At 49.4% G+C, this 14,855-nt stretch overlaps 1 protein-coding gene across 1 annotated transcript in view; it reads left to right on the plus strand.

The window, feature by feature from the left end:
- SNX29 (sorting nexin 29) overlaps nt 1-14,855 on the plus strand; it is a 604,821-nt gene that overhangs the window by 555,248 nt on the left and 34,718 nt on the right. Inside the window, exon 21 of the mRNA XM_017890705.1 lies at nt 1,587-1,726. Coding sequence (XP_017746194.1) covers nt 1,587-1,726 — 140 coding nt within the window. The remainder of the gene's footprint in view (nt 1-1,586; nt 1,727-14,855) is intronic.

Raw genomic sequence — 14,855 nt, forward strand, 5'->3', positions numbered from 1 at the left:
GAGCCACCATACCTGGCCTGTGGGAGCTCTTCACCGGGGACCAGGGCACGTGATGCTAGGCAGTTTTTCGAGGTGCTGACAGATTGTGACCGAGCCCCTGCCTTGGGCCAGCTCTGTGCCTGCACAGGGAGAGCAGAGACGAGTGCCACATCCGATCTATGGGGCCTCCCGGGTGAGGTACCAAGGTCCGCTGCAGACTGCAGTTGCCTCATCTGTTTCACGCAATCGTCGTAGAACATTCCTCCTTGTATTCTGTGAGGTTGGAAAGACCTCGTTCCTCCACTGCCTTCTCTCAGCTCTTTGTTTCTTCACCTTGCTTGGTCTTCAGTCCAGAAGGAGCATGATTGTCTCAGAGAAAGCCTTTCCCGGCCCCGACGCTCACTGTGTCTTTGTTACAAGCCAGGGGCTATTAGCACAGATGCACAAAGCAGGACTGGCTATGGAATGCGTGGGCCCCAGGCCAACGTGACAGCGTGGAGCCCCTGGCTCCAAATTAATGAGAATGTCAAGGTGGGCAGCAGCTCACCATTGTGGACCCTCTGCAACAGCGTGGGTTGCACACCAAGCACGCTGGCCCTGCCCACAGACAGCAAGCAGATACGGGTGTGGTGGGGGCTGCAGGAGGAGTGAGGGGGTTCTGGAGCACAGAGTCCCTGATCACTGAGTGGTGGAAACTGCTCAGACCTGGGAACCTGTGCCTGCCTTCTGGGGCCACGCTGCACAGCCCAGCCTGCTATGGACCTATGGGTGGGGCCATGCTACCATGCATCCTAGGTTTTGTGTGTGTGTGTGTGAGATGGAGTTGCGCTCTTGTTGCCCAGGCTGGAGTGCAATGGCACCATCTTGGCTCACTGCAACCTCTGCCTCCCGGGTTCAAGCGATTCTCCTACCTCGGCCTCCCGAGTAGCTGCGATTGCAGGCGTGTGCCACCATACCCGGCTAATTTTGTATTTTTAGTAGAGACGGGGTTTCTCTTTGTTGGTAAGGCTGGTCTCGAACTCCCAACCTCAGGTGATCTGCCCGCCTCGGCATCGTGGCCCACGCATCGTAGTTTTTCAGGAGAACACAGAAATTGTTTATTAATAAAATTTCTTTCTTAATCATTGGCAGTTGATTTGTATTTCAAGAAACTCCTCTGAAGGCAAAATTAAGCCCGTGCTCTGGAGTGACATTTGGTGTGATTGATAATTACCCACTGACCTATGTGGTCACTGGATTGATTTGTGTCTCCCTCGCTGGCCCGTGAACTCCACGAAGGCCACAGCAGTGCATTCATTGTTCTACGCCTGACCCCAGCACCACATTCGGCATGTTTTGGTGCCCCATAAATAACGTCCCATTTGAATAGGAACACACCAGATATAGGTCTTGGACCTCCTTTTCCTCCACTTAATAATAATATCGTGGGCATCTTTCGTGTTATTCCATGTGATGATACATGTAAGGGCTTAGGGACCAGTCACACGAGGCAGTTGCTCAATGTTGGCTGCCGGGAGGGCGCTGATGGGTGATCGCCTGTTCCATGGGGTCGTTTCTGACCAGGTGAGGAACACATACCTGAGCGAAGATGTTTTGTGTTTCCTCAGGATGCCAAGTTTGTGGAGGAACGAAGAAAGCAGCTCCAGAATTACCTGCGCAGTGTCATGAACAAAGTCATCCAGATGGTCCCCGAGTTCGCTGCCAGCCCCAAGAAGGAGACCCTCATCCAGCTGATGCCCTTCTTCGTGTAAGTACCACTCACACGGGCACGCGCCGCCAGCCCTCCCAGCACTTCGTTCTTGGTTGTTTTGGAAGGTCAGGGAGCACAGCAGCTCTCCATGATGCCCTGATCGCCACGGGACCCAGGCAAACTCCAGGGCCTGTTCCAGGTGCCGCGATGGAGGCTGGGCCTCAGCGCTTTGGAGCTTCTAAAGGGATGGGAAGAGAGCAGGCCTGCAAATGAGCATTGTTGACTTGAGGCTCACAAATAAACTCGGGGCTCTGTGATTTTATACTTTGACACATTTCAGTCAAGGAAAGATTCCTTTTCTACACAGCCCACTGGGTGCTCCAAAACTGAAACAAATTGTGTCAGTGTTTCTCAAGCTTGGGTGATGAATCCAAGGAAGAGTTCTCCCAGACTCCTGCCATATTGACTTAAATTATTTTTATATGAGTATTACTTAAAAATGAACATTAATATTACTTAAATGCCCTCTCTTGAAAAGTTTAAAAAAACAATTAAAAGAGTTTACATATTATGCACTTAGAATATGATTATGCTTCAGGTTGGGCATGGTGGCCCACGCCTGTAATCCCAGCACTTTGGGAGGCTGAGGTGGGCAGATCAATGAGGTCGGGAGTTTGAGACCAGCCTGGCCAACATGGTGAAATCCCATCTCTACTAAAAATACAAAAATTAGCTGGGCGTGCAAAAATTAGCTGGGCATGGTGGCGGGCACCTGTAGTCCCAGCTACTTGGGAGGCTGAAGCAGGACAATCACTTGAACCCAGGAGGCAGACATTGCAGTGAGCTGAGATTGCACCGCTGCACTCCAGCCTGGGCAACAGAGCAAGACTCCATCTCAAAAAAAAAAATAAAAGAAAATCACTACAGTTCAAAATTGTCAATTAACCCAATGGATGCTACTGTTTTCAAGAAAGCTAATCTTGGCTCGAAATGTCATGCAGTGACTTCTTTTCACCTGCCCCATGCCAGGCATGCTGACCTCATCCACCCCTTTGCTCTGGTCCCATTGCCAGGAAACATCAGGCCGTCCTTTTGATGTCACTGCCTTACCACTGATTAGTCCACTCTGTTGTCATAACCTGGGACCTCTGACGTTTACGTCCTTGGAATTAGGGGAACCAAGATCATCAAGCCCGACTTGGTTTTTATAGTCTTCAGATGCTACAGAATGTAATTCTATTATTTCTAAAATCTTACCGTAATAGAAACATGAAACGTTAAAGTCCGTAGAGAAGACCTGTGGGATTGGGACTCATTCGAGAAGCACTGTTCTGGGTCGGTGTGATTTGTATGATTTGCTGGGGTAAAATAAGAGTTTCCTGTCACTGTAGCTCTTTAACAGTTGTTCGGATGGTGATGCTGGGTTCAAAACAGAGGGTGGATTTCTGCTCCTCTCTGTGGGGTGCACCTGTGGGAGCCGGCTTCTGTGGGGTGTGCTCCTGTCTGTGGGGTGTGCCCAGCAGTACCATCCAGTTAGACATGAGCAACTGCCCATCTTCCCTGGCTAGGCCCTTTGAAATTGTCTCCAAGATGGTTGCTTAGATTTTCTAATTGTTCCAGGGTTTTTGTGAGAAGACATCATAGTATCGTGCTGCCTTTGATAAGAGGTGCCTTTTTATCCTGAATAGAAGACAGTATCTAGAACGCTTTACTTTCCTTTTCTCCTTTTATTTGTGATGCCAGGGCCTTGATTTCAGTATTTGGAAATGGCCGCGATAGTTCACATGAGGAGGTCTCATTCTCTTAGAGGCATCCCCTTACAGGCAGCCTGGGGTGTGTGGGGGGAATTAGCCTCTCGCGGAGTCATCGCACATCGGCTGAATTCCCCGGTGAAAACTGAGTTAGTAAGTTGTTCCTAAGATGCTCCTGATGTTGACAGTGTGAGCAGGAGACACTGCCCCATCCGCAAGTCAGTGTCCCCCACCCCCCACAGGGCTCCGCAGCCCGGGCATCTCCGGTCCAGTGTTTCCCAAACATTCGTGTGCCGAATTGTAAAAACTGCACGTTAATGCGAGCCTCTTGGCGTGATGTGAATCTCAGCCATGCTGGTTGCCGTCAGTCAGCGCTGAGAGAGAAACCTCACAGAACACAAGGTTCAATGTATGGACTTTACAGAACAAGAATTTCAGTGGGAGACTGTGGCAAAAGACACAGTGTCGATGCTGGAATTTTCACTACATGTTGGTCTAGACCCCAGTTGAAATTAAACAGCTCTTTTAATAAAAGCTCTCCGGCTTTCCTTGCTGTTCCAAATCACACTGCTCCCTTCTTCTTCCTTTTTGAGCAGGATGGGATTACAGGTCGGAATGTACGGATTGTTTCATGTTGGGGTAATGATGGATGAGGCACAGCCAAGCCTTGCCCGTGCTGACGAATCTCCACGTGATCGTGTCCTTTCTCCATGTGCTGCCCACAGAAAGCAGCGAGACTACTGTCTCAGCTGGAAAGCCGAGCCTGAGAGATTTCTGGTAAAAAAAACAAAACAAAACAAAACAAAAATCTCCTGGCTAAGGAAATAAACCCCAAAGCATTATTATTCTTATAAATCTTGACAGATTTTCTCCTAGGTTCTTTCAAATGTTGATTCAGGATCCGGAAAGTCCATATGAGTTACTGAACGTAACTGGACTGTTCACTAAAGAGAGGGCCTCCCATTTTCCTGTGGCTGCCAGCCTCACGTTTCACAGCACCCATCTCATCTCGTCTTCTGCAGAGCCAGTGAAATCTATTTCATAGTGATGAGGAAAGTGAGGCTCAAAGGGGTGACCTGGCTGGTCCCAGGGTCCTCACCCAGCACAATGGGATCCTAGGGTGTTTGGCACCATAGCCATGTTTTTGGGATGTAGGTGGGAAGCCTGCAGCCTGCGGACTGAGCCTGATTCTCCAACTTATTTTATTTAGCCAGTATAGTGGCGTTTTGTTTTGTTATTTATTTTTCTAAATTCAAGTACTTGCCAACATCAAAAAATTAGGTGTCAGATAAAAACATCCAGATGTCAAGCGTCTTTTTTTTGAGACAAGTTCTCGCTTTGTTGCCCAGGCTGGAGTGCGGAGGCACAACCGTGGCTCACTGCAACCTCTACCTCCTGGGTTCAGGCGATTCTCCTGCCTCAGCCTCTGAGTAACTGGGATTACAGGCACGTGCCACCATGCTCAGCTAATTTTTGTATTTTTTTTTTAAGTAGAGATGGGGTTTCGCCATATTGGCTAGGCTGGTCTCGAACTCCTGACCTCAGGTGATCCACCCACCTCGGCCTCCCAAAGTGCTGCAATTACAGGTGTGAGCCACCACGCCCAACCTAGCCTTCTCTTGAAAAATCAGAAGAATTGGTCACAGCCCCGTTCCCCACTCTCCCACACTTAGGTGCCCCGTGTCCACTGAACCCCCAAGTCCTGTTGTCTCCTGGGCACTGAGCCAGCCTCCCTTGCCATGCTGTTTGCCTGGTTATGTCATATATTTGGGTGGACCACTTACCAGCATGATGGCTCTGGAGTTTGCAGTCCTGGCTCTTCCCCACTGCTCCCACCGCCCCCCCACTTGAATCTGCGGACACTCCACATTCCTCATGACGCTTTTGGTGTGCACACTGTGCCCCTGTGTGTTCTATGAACAGGGCCACTGGTCAGCTTCAGGAATGGTGGTCCCATTCCAGTTTGGGAGCTGAGAAGGTGGGCAGGAAAGATAAAAGCCAGTGGTAGAAATTGCTTGTGTTTTTCCTCACAAATGTTACTTGAAACTTTCAGTCCAGTATTAGATGGGACCTGCTTTCACACACACTCTTTCATTTTTTAATTCCATTTTACGTGTCCATATTTCACTGTGTTCCGTAAGAGGCATCATGACTTCTAAGTAATCTGCCATTTGCACAAATCTGAGTTGAAGAATTGGGAGGTTGAGTTTTTCCTCCCAGTCCCTCTGCCTCCCGTTGCCTCCCTTGTTAATGCCAGCTCTGAATTGGAAAGTAGGCCGGTGGGAAGTGGGGCATTTCTTTTCTATTTTGAACTCTATATCAGTATGGCCCAGAGGGGGACCAGAGTCTACTCCCCAACACAAGGAACAGATGAGTGAGTGCCAGCCTCCCCACGCCCACATCTTTTGGAAACCCCGTGCTGTGTTCGTCGTCTGACGTTTGGGGAAAGGGTGCTTACTGAGAGACGTGACACTTTGCAGATGGCGGAGATACCCAGGGAGATGTGAGGTGCTGTTCATTCATGGAGGGAGGCTCAGACTCTGAGAATTCGCTCAGTGAAACTGGACCGCACATCGGTGACAGCTTCAGTGATTTGCTGTGCTGTCATTTAGCACATTATTAAAATGGTTCTCTGCAGAGTAATTTAACTTTGGGAAATACATTATGTTCTGCTGCTCCTCCTTGAGGAGAGAGAAAGTTAGGGGGCTGGAAAGCGGCAGAGTAATGTAGGTCACAGCAGAAATTCCCAACTGGATTTTCAGCAGAAAACCCAGTCTGGGTTTCCCCTGCCCCCGCCCCCATTTGCTGCTGCATTCTCTCTTGGGATTGTGAAATATATCCATATTTTGCTGAAATGTGAGCTGCCTTGTTCTCCCAGTGAGCAGATTACATTTAGCTCAGCGATGCCACGCCCTGACCTGTGCACTGCGGGGGTCACTTGAACCTAAGCTGCTTTGTAAGTCACTGCTAACAGGAAGTAGCAACTTTTGACTTCTCTTGCTTTGTGGACTGACCAGAACCTTCCAGACTCCAAAGTCCCCGGCATTGCCCAGTTGCCAGGAAGGAGTGGCGATGCCATGCAAGAGATCTCAAACCTGCGGGCCTGCTGGTTAGGTGTGCGTTCAATAAAATATCCACACACGTCACTTTCCTTGGGTGAGCGTGTGCCAGTTCAGCATCGTTCCAACTACTCCCTCTTGCTTTTCCCCTTGGCCTGCTCTGCTGACTTACATCAGCCACCTGGCCCTCTAAGGCAGGTGAGTTGAGACCCCGATAGCCACATGGAAAGTGTGGTGTCGATTTTGGAGTCGCTGGTAGTCTTTGGCTCTTCCACTAAGGAGGAAAGTGGTCTTTTAGAAGCTTTTAGAACAGCGCGTCACGCATAGTAAGCACCGTATGTGTATAACTGTTTCTACCAACAGAAAGGGAGTCTCAGGGAAAGAGATTGTGGGGGGCAGATATTTTAGGGAAAGTGATGAACTTCTAGTGTGGAAAAACCCTAAAACACCACAGAAAGAAGATGAGGAAGTAAACAGCACCCACCCCATGTGCACACCTACCCTCGCACTCACTGTCACGTCTCTTGTGTAATTTTGCGGAAATCATCAATACTTACGTAAGTCAAATAGAAACTCCACTGTTCTGAAATTTGCCTTTCTATTTTTTTTTCCTTTTCTTTCTTTTTGAAACAGTTTCATTCTTGTCGCCCAGGCTAGAGTGCAATGGCACAATCTCGGCTCACTGCAATTTCCGCCTTCCGGGTTCAAGCGATTCCCCTGCCTCAGCCTCCCGAGTAGCTAGAATTACAAGCACCCACTACCACACCCAGCTAATTTTTGTATTTTTAGTAGAGACAGGGTTTCTCCATGTTGGCCAGGCTGGTCTCAAACTTCTGACCTCAGGTGATTCACCCGCCTTGGCCTCCCAAAGTGCTGGGATTACAGGCGTGAACCACCGTGCCTGGCCGCCTTTCTTAATTTAATAAAACTGGCTCAGTCCTTCTGAAAGCTAATAGTATTCACTGTAATGGCTGTTTCCTAATTTATTTGACCATTGCTCTACTTGAACAGTTAAGAGGTTTCCAGATTTTTCTCCCTCAGACTATAGTCTGGAACATCTCGATGCATACACATTTTGGCAGGTAGAGCTACAGGCTTGATGTCTAGAAGCCATTCTGGCTTAGAGGGTATGTACATTTTAAATTTTTCCTGACATCACTAAAGCCCACCCTCTAATACCAATTTGATATGCAGGGTTTGATCTGGATGGAAGGGGAAGCCACTCTTTCCAGGTGTGCAGAACAGCTGCAAGGGGCAGGGAACCCCAAGTCATCCCCTATGGCTGGAGAACAGGGCACTTGGCCCTGTGGTCAGGGCGCACTGGGACCTGGGGTGGAGGTCTTGGTCTCTGGGGGCTGGAGCCTTTGCAGGTGTGTGAGCTCAGGGCTGTGCTTTCCGAAGAGCACGTCAGGACTGGGTATAGTGGATGCATTGGGAGATGGGCTAGGGTGCCCTCATCATGTTGCAGACAGAAGGCGGGGAGGGCCTGACCCAGATGGCCAAGAGGAAAGGGGGACGTGGGTTTGGAAGGCCCTACCAGGAGGGGACATGGGGCCCCACTGTCTCAGGTGTGCAGCAGCATCTGCCCCATGGTCCTCATGGCAAGGGGGCAGCAGTGGCATTGGCACCCTCTGGGATGAGGACGGTGAGACTTGAGTAGGTGACTTGGCCTCCCACTGGAGCAATGGAAGGGGAGCAGCAGAAGATGCCAAATTTTTGAGGCTGAACATCTGGGTGCAGAGAGGTCAAGGGTACAAGGAGAGGAAGCCCACTTAGGAGCAGATGAGACGTAAAGGAAGCACTGGGGTCAGAAACTGGTCTACGTGCATCCCAAAGGCAAGCCTGGAGCCACGCGAGAGCAGAGTAAACATCTCCTAGGATGGCCGCCTGTGAGCTGGCTTCAGGTGGCAGTTCCTCCCAGGCATGCCTCAGGAAATGTAAGTCTTCTCCCATCTCACATCACAAGAAAAACCAGTCAAGAGGTCGGAGAAGGGTGTTATAATTGTCCTGCTGAAAATTAAGGTGCAGCAATCACAGTTTGGAGGAATCCACAGCTACAGAGCAGAGGCAGGAGCAGGAGGTGTCAACACACGGAGCTGCAGGTCTGGGTCGCCGTTTGCAGGTACCAGGACAGGAACACATGGGAAAGACATGGTCACGATCTCATTAGTCAGGATTGCCTTGCACTGATGCCATGTTTCAACTGTGTGTTCCTGGCTCTGTCTACTGCAAACAATGAATCATTCTTGCAAATAAATACTAATATGTTTATGTGAATTGTATACTTTCTGTGAGTGGCATTCCAAGAAGTTACAAGTTTTGGAAGCACAGTAAGTCCTTAAATTGGCATTCTGGACACCAGACTCTGTAGCGCCATGAGCCTTGCTAGGAGGTGCCCATGTTGCGTGATTCTCTCAGCAGCACCTAACAGCGTTCACTTGTGTTTCCCAGCGTTTGGATATTCATTCTAGGCTATCGTGTTTTACAAATTCTACTAAACTCAATATTATTAAGTGAACAGTTTTAGATTTCTAGGATAATGAGTAAGTAGTGGGAAGGATGTTAGTAATAGTTTAAGAATAACTTACAATTTGGAGAATTCCTAAGAAGTTGCAGGAATTATGACTTCACCATCTCAAATCCCAGTCTCAAGAATTTGGAAACACTCTTTGGCATGCGATTTCCCAATATAAAACATAGAATTGGCTGACATATGGGGAATTGGAGAGGTTACAAGGTTGGGGACAGGTGCCCAGGGAACAAGAGGTCAGGAAGAGGTGTTGGCCTCAGATGGAAGCTAGGGACAGGGCAGGAGACTGGAGCCCATGGGGCAGAGGCGGGAGAGGGTGCGAAAGCCGAAGAGAGCCTGGTCAGCATAGCGAGGGGAACCAGTGTCTCCCAGAGAAGCCTGCATGAGAGAGCTGCAGAATCAACATCTAGCCCCAAAGCGTTAAGAATAGCAGGCTGTCCTCCTCTGCTGCCAAGTTGGCTGCGGACCCAGGGAGCAGGTGGCGCAGCGCAGCTGTGGTGGCATCCCTGTGCCCCTCGTCTATGGGGAGAGTGCCACCAACGAGCCATCAAGGGCAGCAAGGGGAAACGGTGGTGCCTTTGTGAGCCACAGCCCACATCTCACCTCTGTGAGGGATACGTTCAACTCAGCAGCTCTGCTTAGAAACATGGCCGCCTTTGCCAGGCAGGGCCTCTCTCTGAACAAACTGGATTCTGGAACCAGCAGCCATCTGAGGCCACAGAGGACACTTTGCTGCTGTTTTGCCCAAAGGGCAGCTTATTCTCATGTGGAGCACTTTGCAGAATCCACAGCAGCTGCCTGGAAAGTCAGCCCTGGTCACCATTTGTGGGCTGGTACCTGTGGCCCTGTGGGTCCTGGGATAGCTTAGATGCTAAGAGGCTGGGCTCATGGAATCTTTGGCCCCTTTTCTGATGTGTTGATGTGTATTTGCACACCACAGGAGGTGACACACTGATGTTGCACCCCCCTCCCCATCCCCAGCAATGGGATTCCTGGACAGACCTGTCTCATCAGAGAGCAGCCCGTCAGCCATTGCAGCCTTTTGTCCTCATTTCTTGCTGAGCCTCATTATTATCAACTAGATGTATTATTTGGAGGGAGGAGACACCCCGCTACCTGGACTGACACCCCAAATTGGGGCCTTGGTTCTGTGATCTTCCAGTATCAACGGGCACCCCGAATTTACCTCTGTCGACTGGGATGTCATGGCAAACTCAGGTGCCTGTAGGTCTGGGTGGGTCATATAAGTGAATTAAGCCATTAAGTTGTCAGCAGGGAGTGGTGCGGAGTGCAGCTCATAGAGCCCATCTAAAGGGATTAGCCACTCCTCACCTGGCTGATTCCTGTTATATAGGACTACAGCTAGCTTGATAAAAGTCCTTGACCTTTTTAAGAGGTGGTAGAAATGCACATCTTGATATAAAGTCTGATGTTTAAGTTGGTTGGAAACTCGTTTGTTTGCTTAAAACATCTGTGAGCCTCATGGGGTCCACTGTACCTCAAAAGCCTTCCAGGGCAAAAGGGGGCTTCGGTGCATAAATCTGTGTAACATGTGAAGAGTGCAGGATGAGGGCGGCCGGGGATCCCACTTGACCACAGGGGATCACGATGACGAGGTGCTGACCAGGACAGTTCCAACACCAGGCCTGGGGCAACGTGGCCCCTGCGGTTCTGACTGAGGTCCTCATAAGAGTTTGGACTCCATGAGAAAAGGGTCCATTGGAATAATCTTCAGGCTAGAGATGTCTGCTCAGTGCCCAAGCACCACTGGTACACCTGCCCCCTTCCTCCCTGTGGAAGACATGTTCCCAAAGAGGGCCTCTGTGCCCAGCCAAATGTCCTGCTTTTCGGAGAGGTGTCCTGCGCTTCTCACACCTTCTCTGTGGCAGCTCCTTTTGCTTCTTTTCCTCTCTGTGTAGCCAGCGGCTGCACTTGGTTACCTGTAGAAAGAACACAGCCAGTGATTATGGAGGGTTTGGTTTTTGTTTTCGGTTTTTTTGTTTGTTTGTTTTGCTTTTAGCAGCTCAGCAAGAAAAGTGGGTCTTTGGAGGGCAGTTGTGTCAGTTTAGGGAAATCGGTCACAGGTTATTAGGGTTGAAAAGGAAGTCTGGTATTCTCATCTGTTAAATTCAAAAAGCAAATTCTGTTCATGGGTAAAATTCAGCTGAAGGAGTTCCCTGCAGAGGGGCCGTCAGAGGACCTTTGATTCTGCTTTTCTTCGGTTGCCACTCCCCTGTCACTCATTGCCGCCTGCCCTACTAAACCCAAGTGGGTTTCCTTATGCCTCTACCCCTGTGGTTTTTAACTAAGGGCAATTTTGCCTTACTCCCCAGTTCCAGGGACAGCCATGAATGAATGCAGACATTTTTGGTTGTCCCAATCATGGGGGACAGTGCCACCAGAATCTAGTGGGTAGAGGCGAAGGATGTCCTAAGCATCCTACACCTCACAGGACAACCTCCTCCCTGCACAGCAGAGTTATCTGACCCCAACATCAGTAGTGCCAAGGTTGAGAAACCCAGATCTGGCCTGAGAAGCTCGCTTGTTGGGTCTTGTAAAAGTAGCTACAAAGCCCTGGGTCTCCACAGTCAAGAAAAAGAGAGAGGGAGGAGAAACCAATGTGTATTTAGCACCTGCCAGGATCCAGGTATTAGGCCAGGAGCTTTTCATTTCTTTATTTTTTGAGACAGTCTCACTCTGTCACCCAGGCTGGAGTGCAGTGGTGTGATCTCAGCTCACTGCAACCTCTGCCTCCCGGGCTCAAGCGACTTTCCTGCTTCAGCCTCCCAAGTAGCTAGGATAACAGGCATGTGCCACCATGCCCACCTAATTTTTGGGTTTTTTGTTTTTTGTGTTTTTAGTAGAGATGGGGCTTGATTGTGTTGGTGGGGCTGGTCTCGAACTCCTGGCCTCAAGTGGTTTACTCACCTTGGCCTCCCAAAGTGCTGGGATTACAGGCATGAGCCACCATGCACAGCCAGCTTTTCATTTATTAAGTTCACACACCCTTTCTTTGAGGTTGGTGTTACTGTCCCTTTTTTCCAGATGAGGAAACTGAGCCTCACAGAGTGACGTGGCCAAGCCATCGTCTCACAGCTGGGATATGGCAGCGTGGGGAGTGTGAGCTGGGTGTGCACGATCGGCAAGCCTCTACCCTTTGTCACTGTCACACCAAAATGAAGCACTTAAAGAACACTCCTGAATATCTTCAGGGCTGGGGATTTGCAGGTCCTGCGTTTTCACAGTGGGTCCTCTGTGCCCCTAGGAAATGAAGCCAGGCTTGGTCACACTCGTCTTCCACCACTGCGTGTCTCCTCTGGAGGTCCTCAGAGTATAGAGGCCGCAGCCACTGTATAAGCCCTGCCACTGCTGTGGCCTTTTGGTGCTTAGATTGGCCATGGGAGGCCTATTGGTGCTGTCCAAGGTCCTACCCATCTCTCCTTCTTTGAGGTTAATTACAGAAAGGGCTAGAAAGTGGGGCTGGGGAGGGTTAAGGAACTTCTGAGAGCTTTGATCCCAGCTGAGAGAAGGTGTCTTTGATACCTGTTTGACACCCACTTGGAGCCATCCCGTTCCTAACCTGTTTGCCCATAAGCCAAGCCCCTTGTCTTCATTCATGTCACACACCCAGGATGTTTTGCCTGGACCAGAAAGAAGGGTGAAGAAAGCTCAGCTTTGGCCCTGGCACTCGCCCGTGAGCGCACAATCTGCTGGCTTAGCAGGTGTCACTCAGAAGATAAAGCAGGTTACGGCTTGCTGAGTAAGAACAGGATTTCGTGTGTTTATTTTTCTTTTTTATACATGAGAACTTGCTGTGACAGAGTTGAGGATGTTTTTCTCACTAGCTTGTTCTGGGAAGGCAGGTTGAGAAATTACTAATGCAGCAGGAAACAAGCCGTACTGTCAGGGTTGGAGACAAGGCTTGTTTATTACTTTCACATTAAAGGTACAAGCAGCATGGCCTTATCAGTGAGAGGGAGGGCGGCAGTTGTGCAGGCTTGGGTTTGACTCGAGGCCATGCCATTTACTGTATCAGTGATCTTGGATTAGAACCTTTAGGGACTTCATGCCTCTATTTTTCCCTCTGTAAAATGGGACTAATTATAGCCCCTACCTCGGAAAGTTGAAGAACTCACACCTAGCACAGAGTGTACACTAACTAGTTTAGCTGTGGCTGCAGCAGGAGTCGCTTTCGTTGCTAGCAGGAGTGTACACAGCTAATTTCTGGGTTCCTTAGATCCAGGGCAGAGCTGGTATTAAGAGGTGTCGGGGCTGGGCGCGGTGTCTCATGCCCGTAATCCCAGCACTTTGGGAGGCCAGGGCAGGCAGATCAGGTGGCCAGGAGTTTCAGACCAGCCTGGCCAACATGGTAAAACCCCATCTCTACTAAAACTACAAAAATTAGTCGGGCATGGTGGCACACACCTGTAATCCCAGCTACTCAGGAGGCTGATGTAAGAGAATTGCTTGAGCCTGGGAGGTGGAGGTTGCAGTGAGCCAAGATCGCACCACAGCACTCCAACCTGGGCGACAGAGTGAGACCCCGTCTCAAAAAAAAAGAGTTGATCAGGGCATGGGGGCCGGGGGAGGACACAGCAAGCGCATTCACTGAGCATATTTAGGAGACGATGTAGATTTATCCATGTATCTCCACCCACGGTCACTCCCTTTCCTCCTAGCTGTTGGTCAAGTCGATCTCGGAGGCTGGGACTCTGGGATCTTGTTAGCATAAAGATGCCATCCCTCTGGCCAGGCCCTAAATTGCTGAGCCCAAAGACCAGACTGCAAGGTGCCGGGCACACCCAAAATAATGGACCTTCTTTTCACCTCAGTAAACTGGTTAGTGTGGTAAATGGTCAGATTTCAGTATAGTGGCTGAGCCAAAGCGCTGTTGGTAATTTCTTACAGGAGTTCATCAGCAGCTTGGTACGTGACAGAAAGAGCAAGACTTTGAGCCAAACAGACCTGGGCTCCAATTCCAGCTCAACTACATAGCAGCCTTGTGAACCTGACCTCTGCCTCAGCATCCCCCTCTATAGAATGGGAATAGTGGCAGAGATCTCACAGGCTCTTTGAGAGGATTTAAAGGAAATATTACCTACTCGGAGTTTCTCAAAGGGAAGCAGTTTTGACTGTGGTTTTACTTCTTTGTTCAAACTCTCACTTCAGTCCCAAAATGATTTGAGTTGGCAGCTTAGACATTATTACAAGTGCTTGCCCTACTTCATGTCTTTTATTTTTAAACATGGGAGCATCTGAAACTTCACTTCGGAAAAAGGGAAGCAGATTAGGTATTTTTGGCACAATGACCTCCATCCTGTGTGGGGTTTGTTTAAACAAACAAACAAAAAAGTAATAAAATATCTCCTATATCAGAGAGGTGTGTCCACCGCATATAAAAAATCGTCTGGCCAGGCGTGGTGGCTCATGCCTGTAATCCCAGCACTTTGGCAGGCCGAGGCAGGTGGGTCACGAGGTCAGGACTGAGACCATCCTGGTTAACACAGTGAAACCCGTCTCTACTAAAAATAGAAAGAAAAAAAAATTAGACAGGTGTGGTGGCACGTGCCTGTAGTCCCAGCTACTTGGGAGGCTGAGACAGGAGAATCACTGGAACCTGGGAGGCGGAGGTTGCAGTGAGCCGAGATCACGGCACTGTCCTCCAGCCTGGGCAATGCAGCAAAACTCCATTTAAAAAAGAAAAAGAAAAGAAAAAGGAAATTGTCTGCCATTTATAGACCAAAATCATCCTGTCCCGCTGAAGTATAATTGATCTTGGTGAGAGGTTTCTTCTCAGTAGGTCAAGCAAACTCATAGCTTTCTGCATTTCCCCTTGCACTTTTTAG

The sequence above is a fragment of the Rhinopithecus bieti genome, unplaced genomic scaffold (assembly GCF_001698545.2).
Source record: "Rhinopithecus bieti isolate Rb0 unplaced genomic scaffold, ASM169854v2 scaffold_19459, whole genome shotgun sequence".
Taxonomy (NCBI): domain Eukaryota; kingdom Metazoa; phylum Chordata; class Mammalia; order Primates; family Cercopithecidae; genus Rhinopithecus; species Rhinopithecus bieti.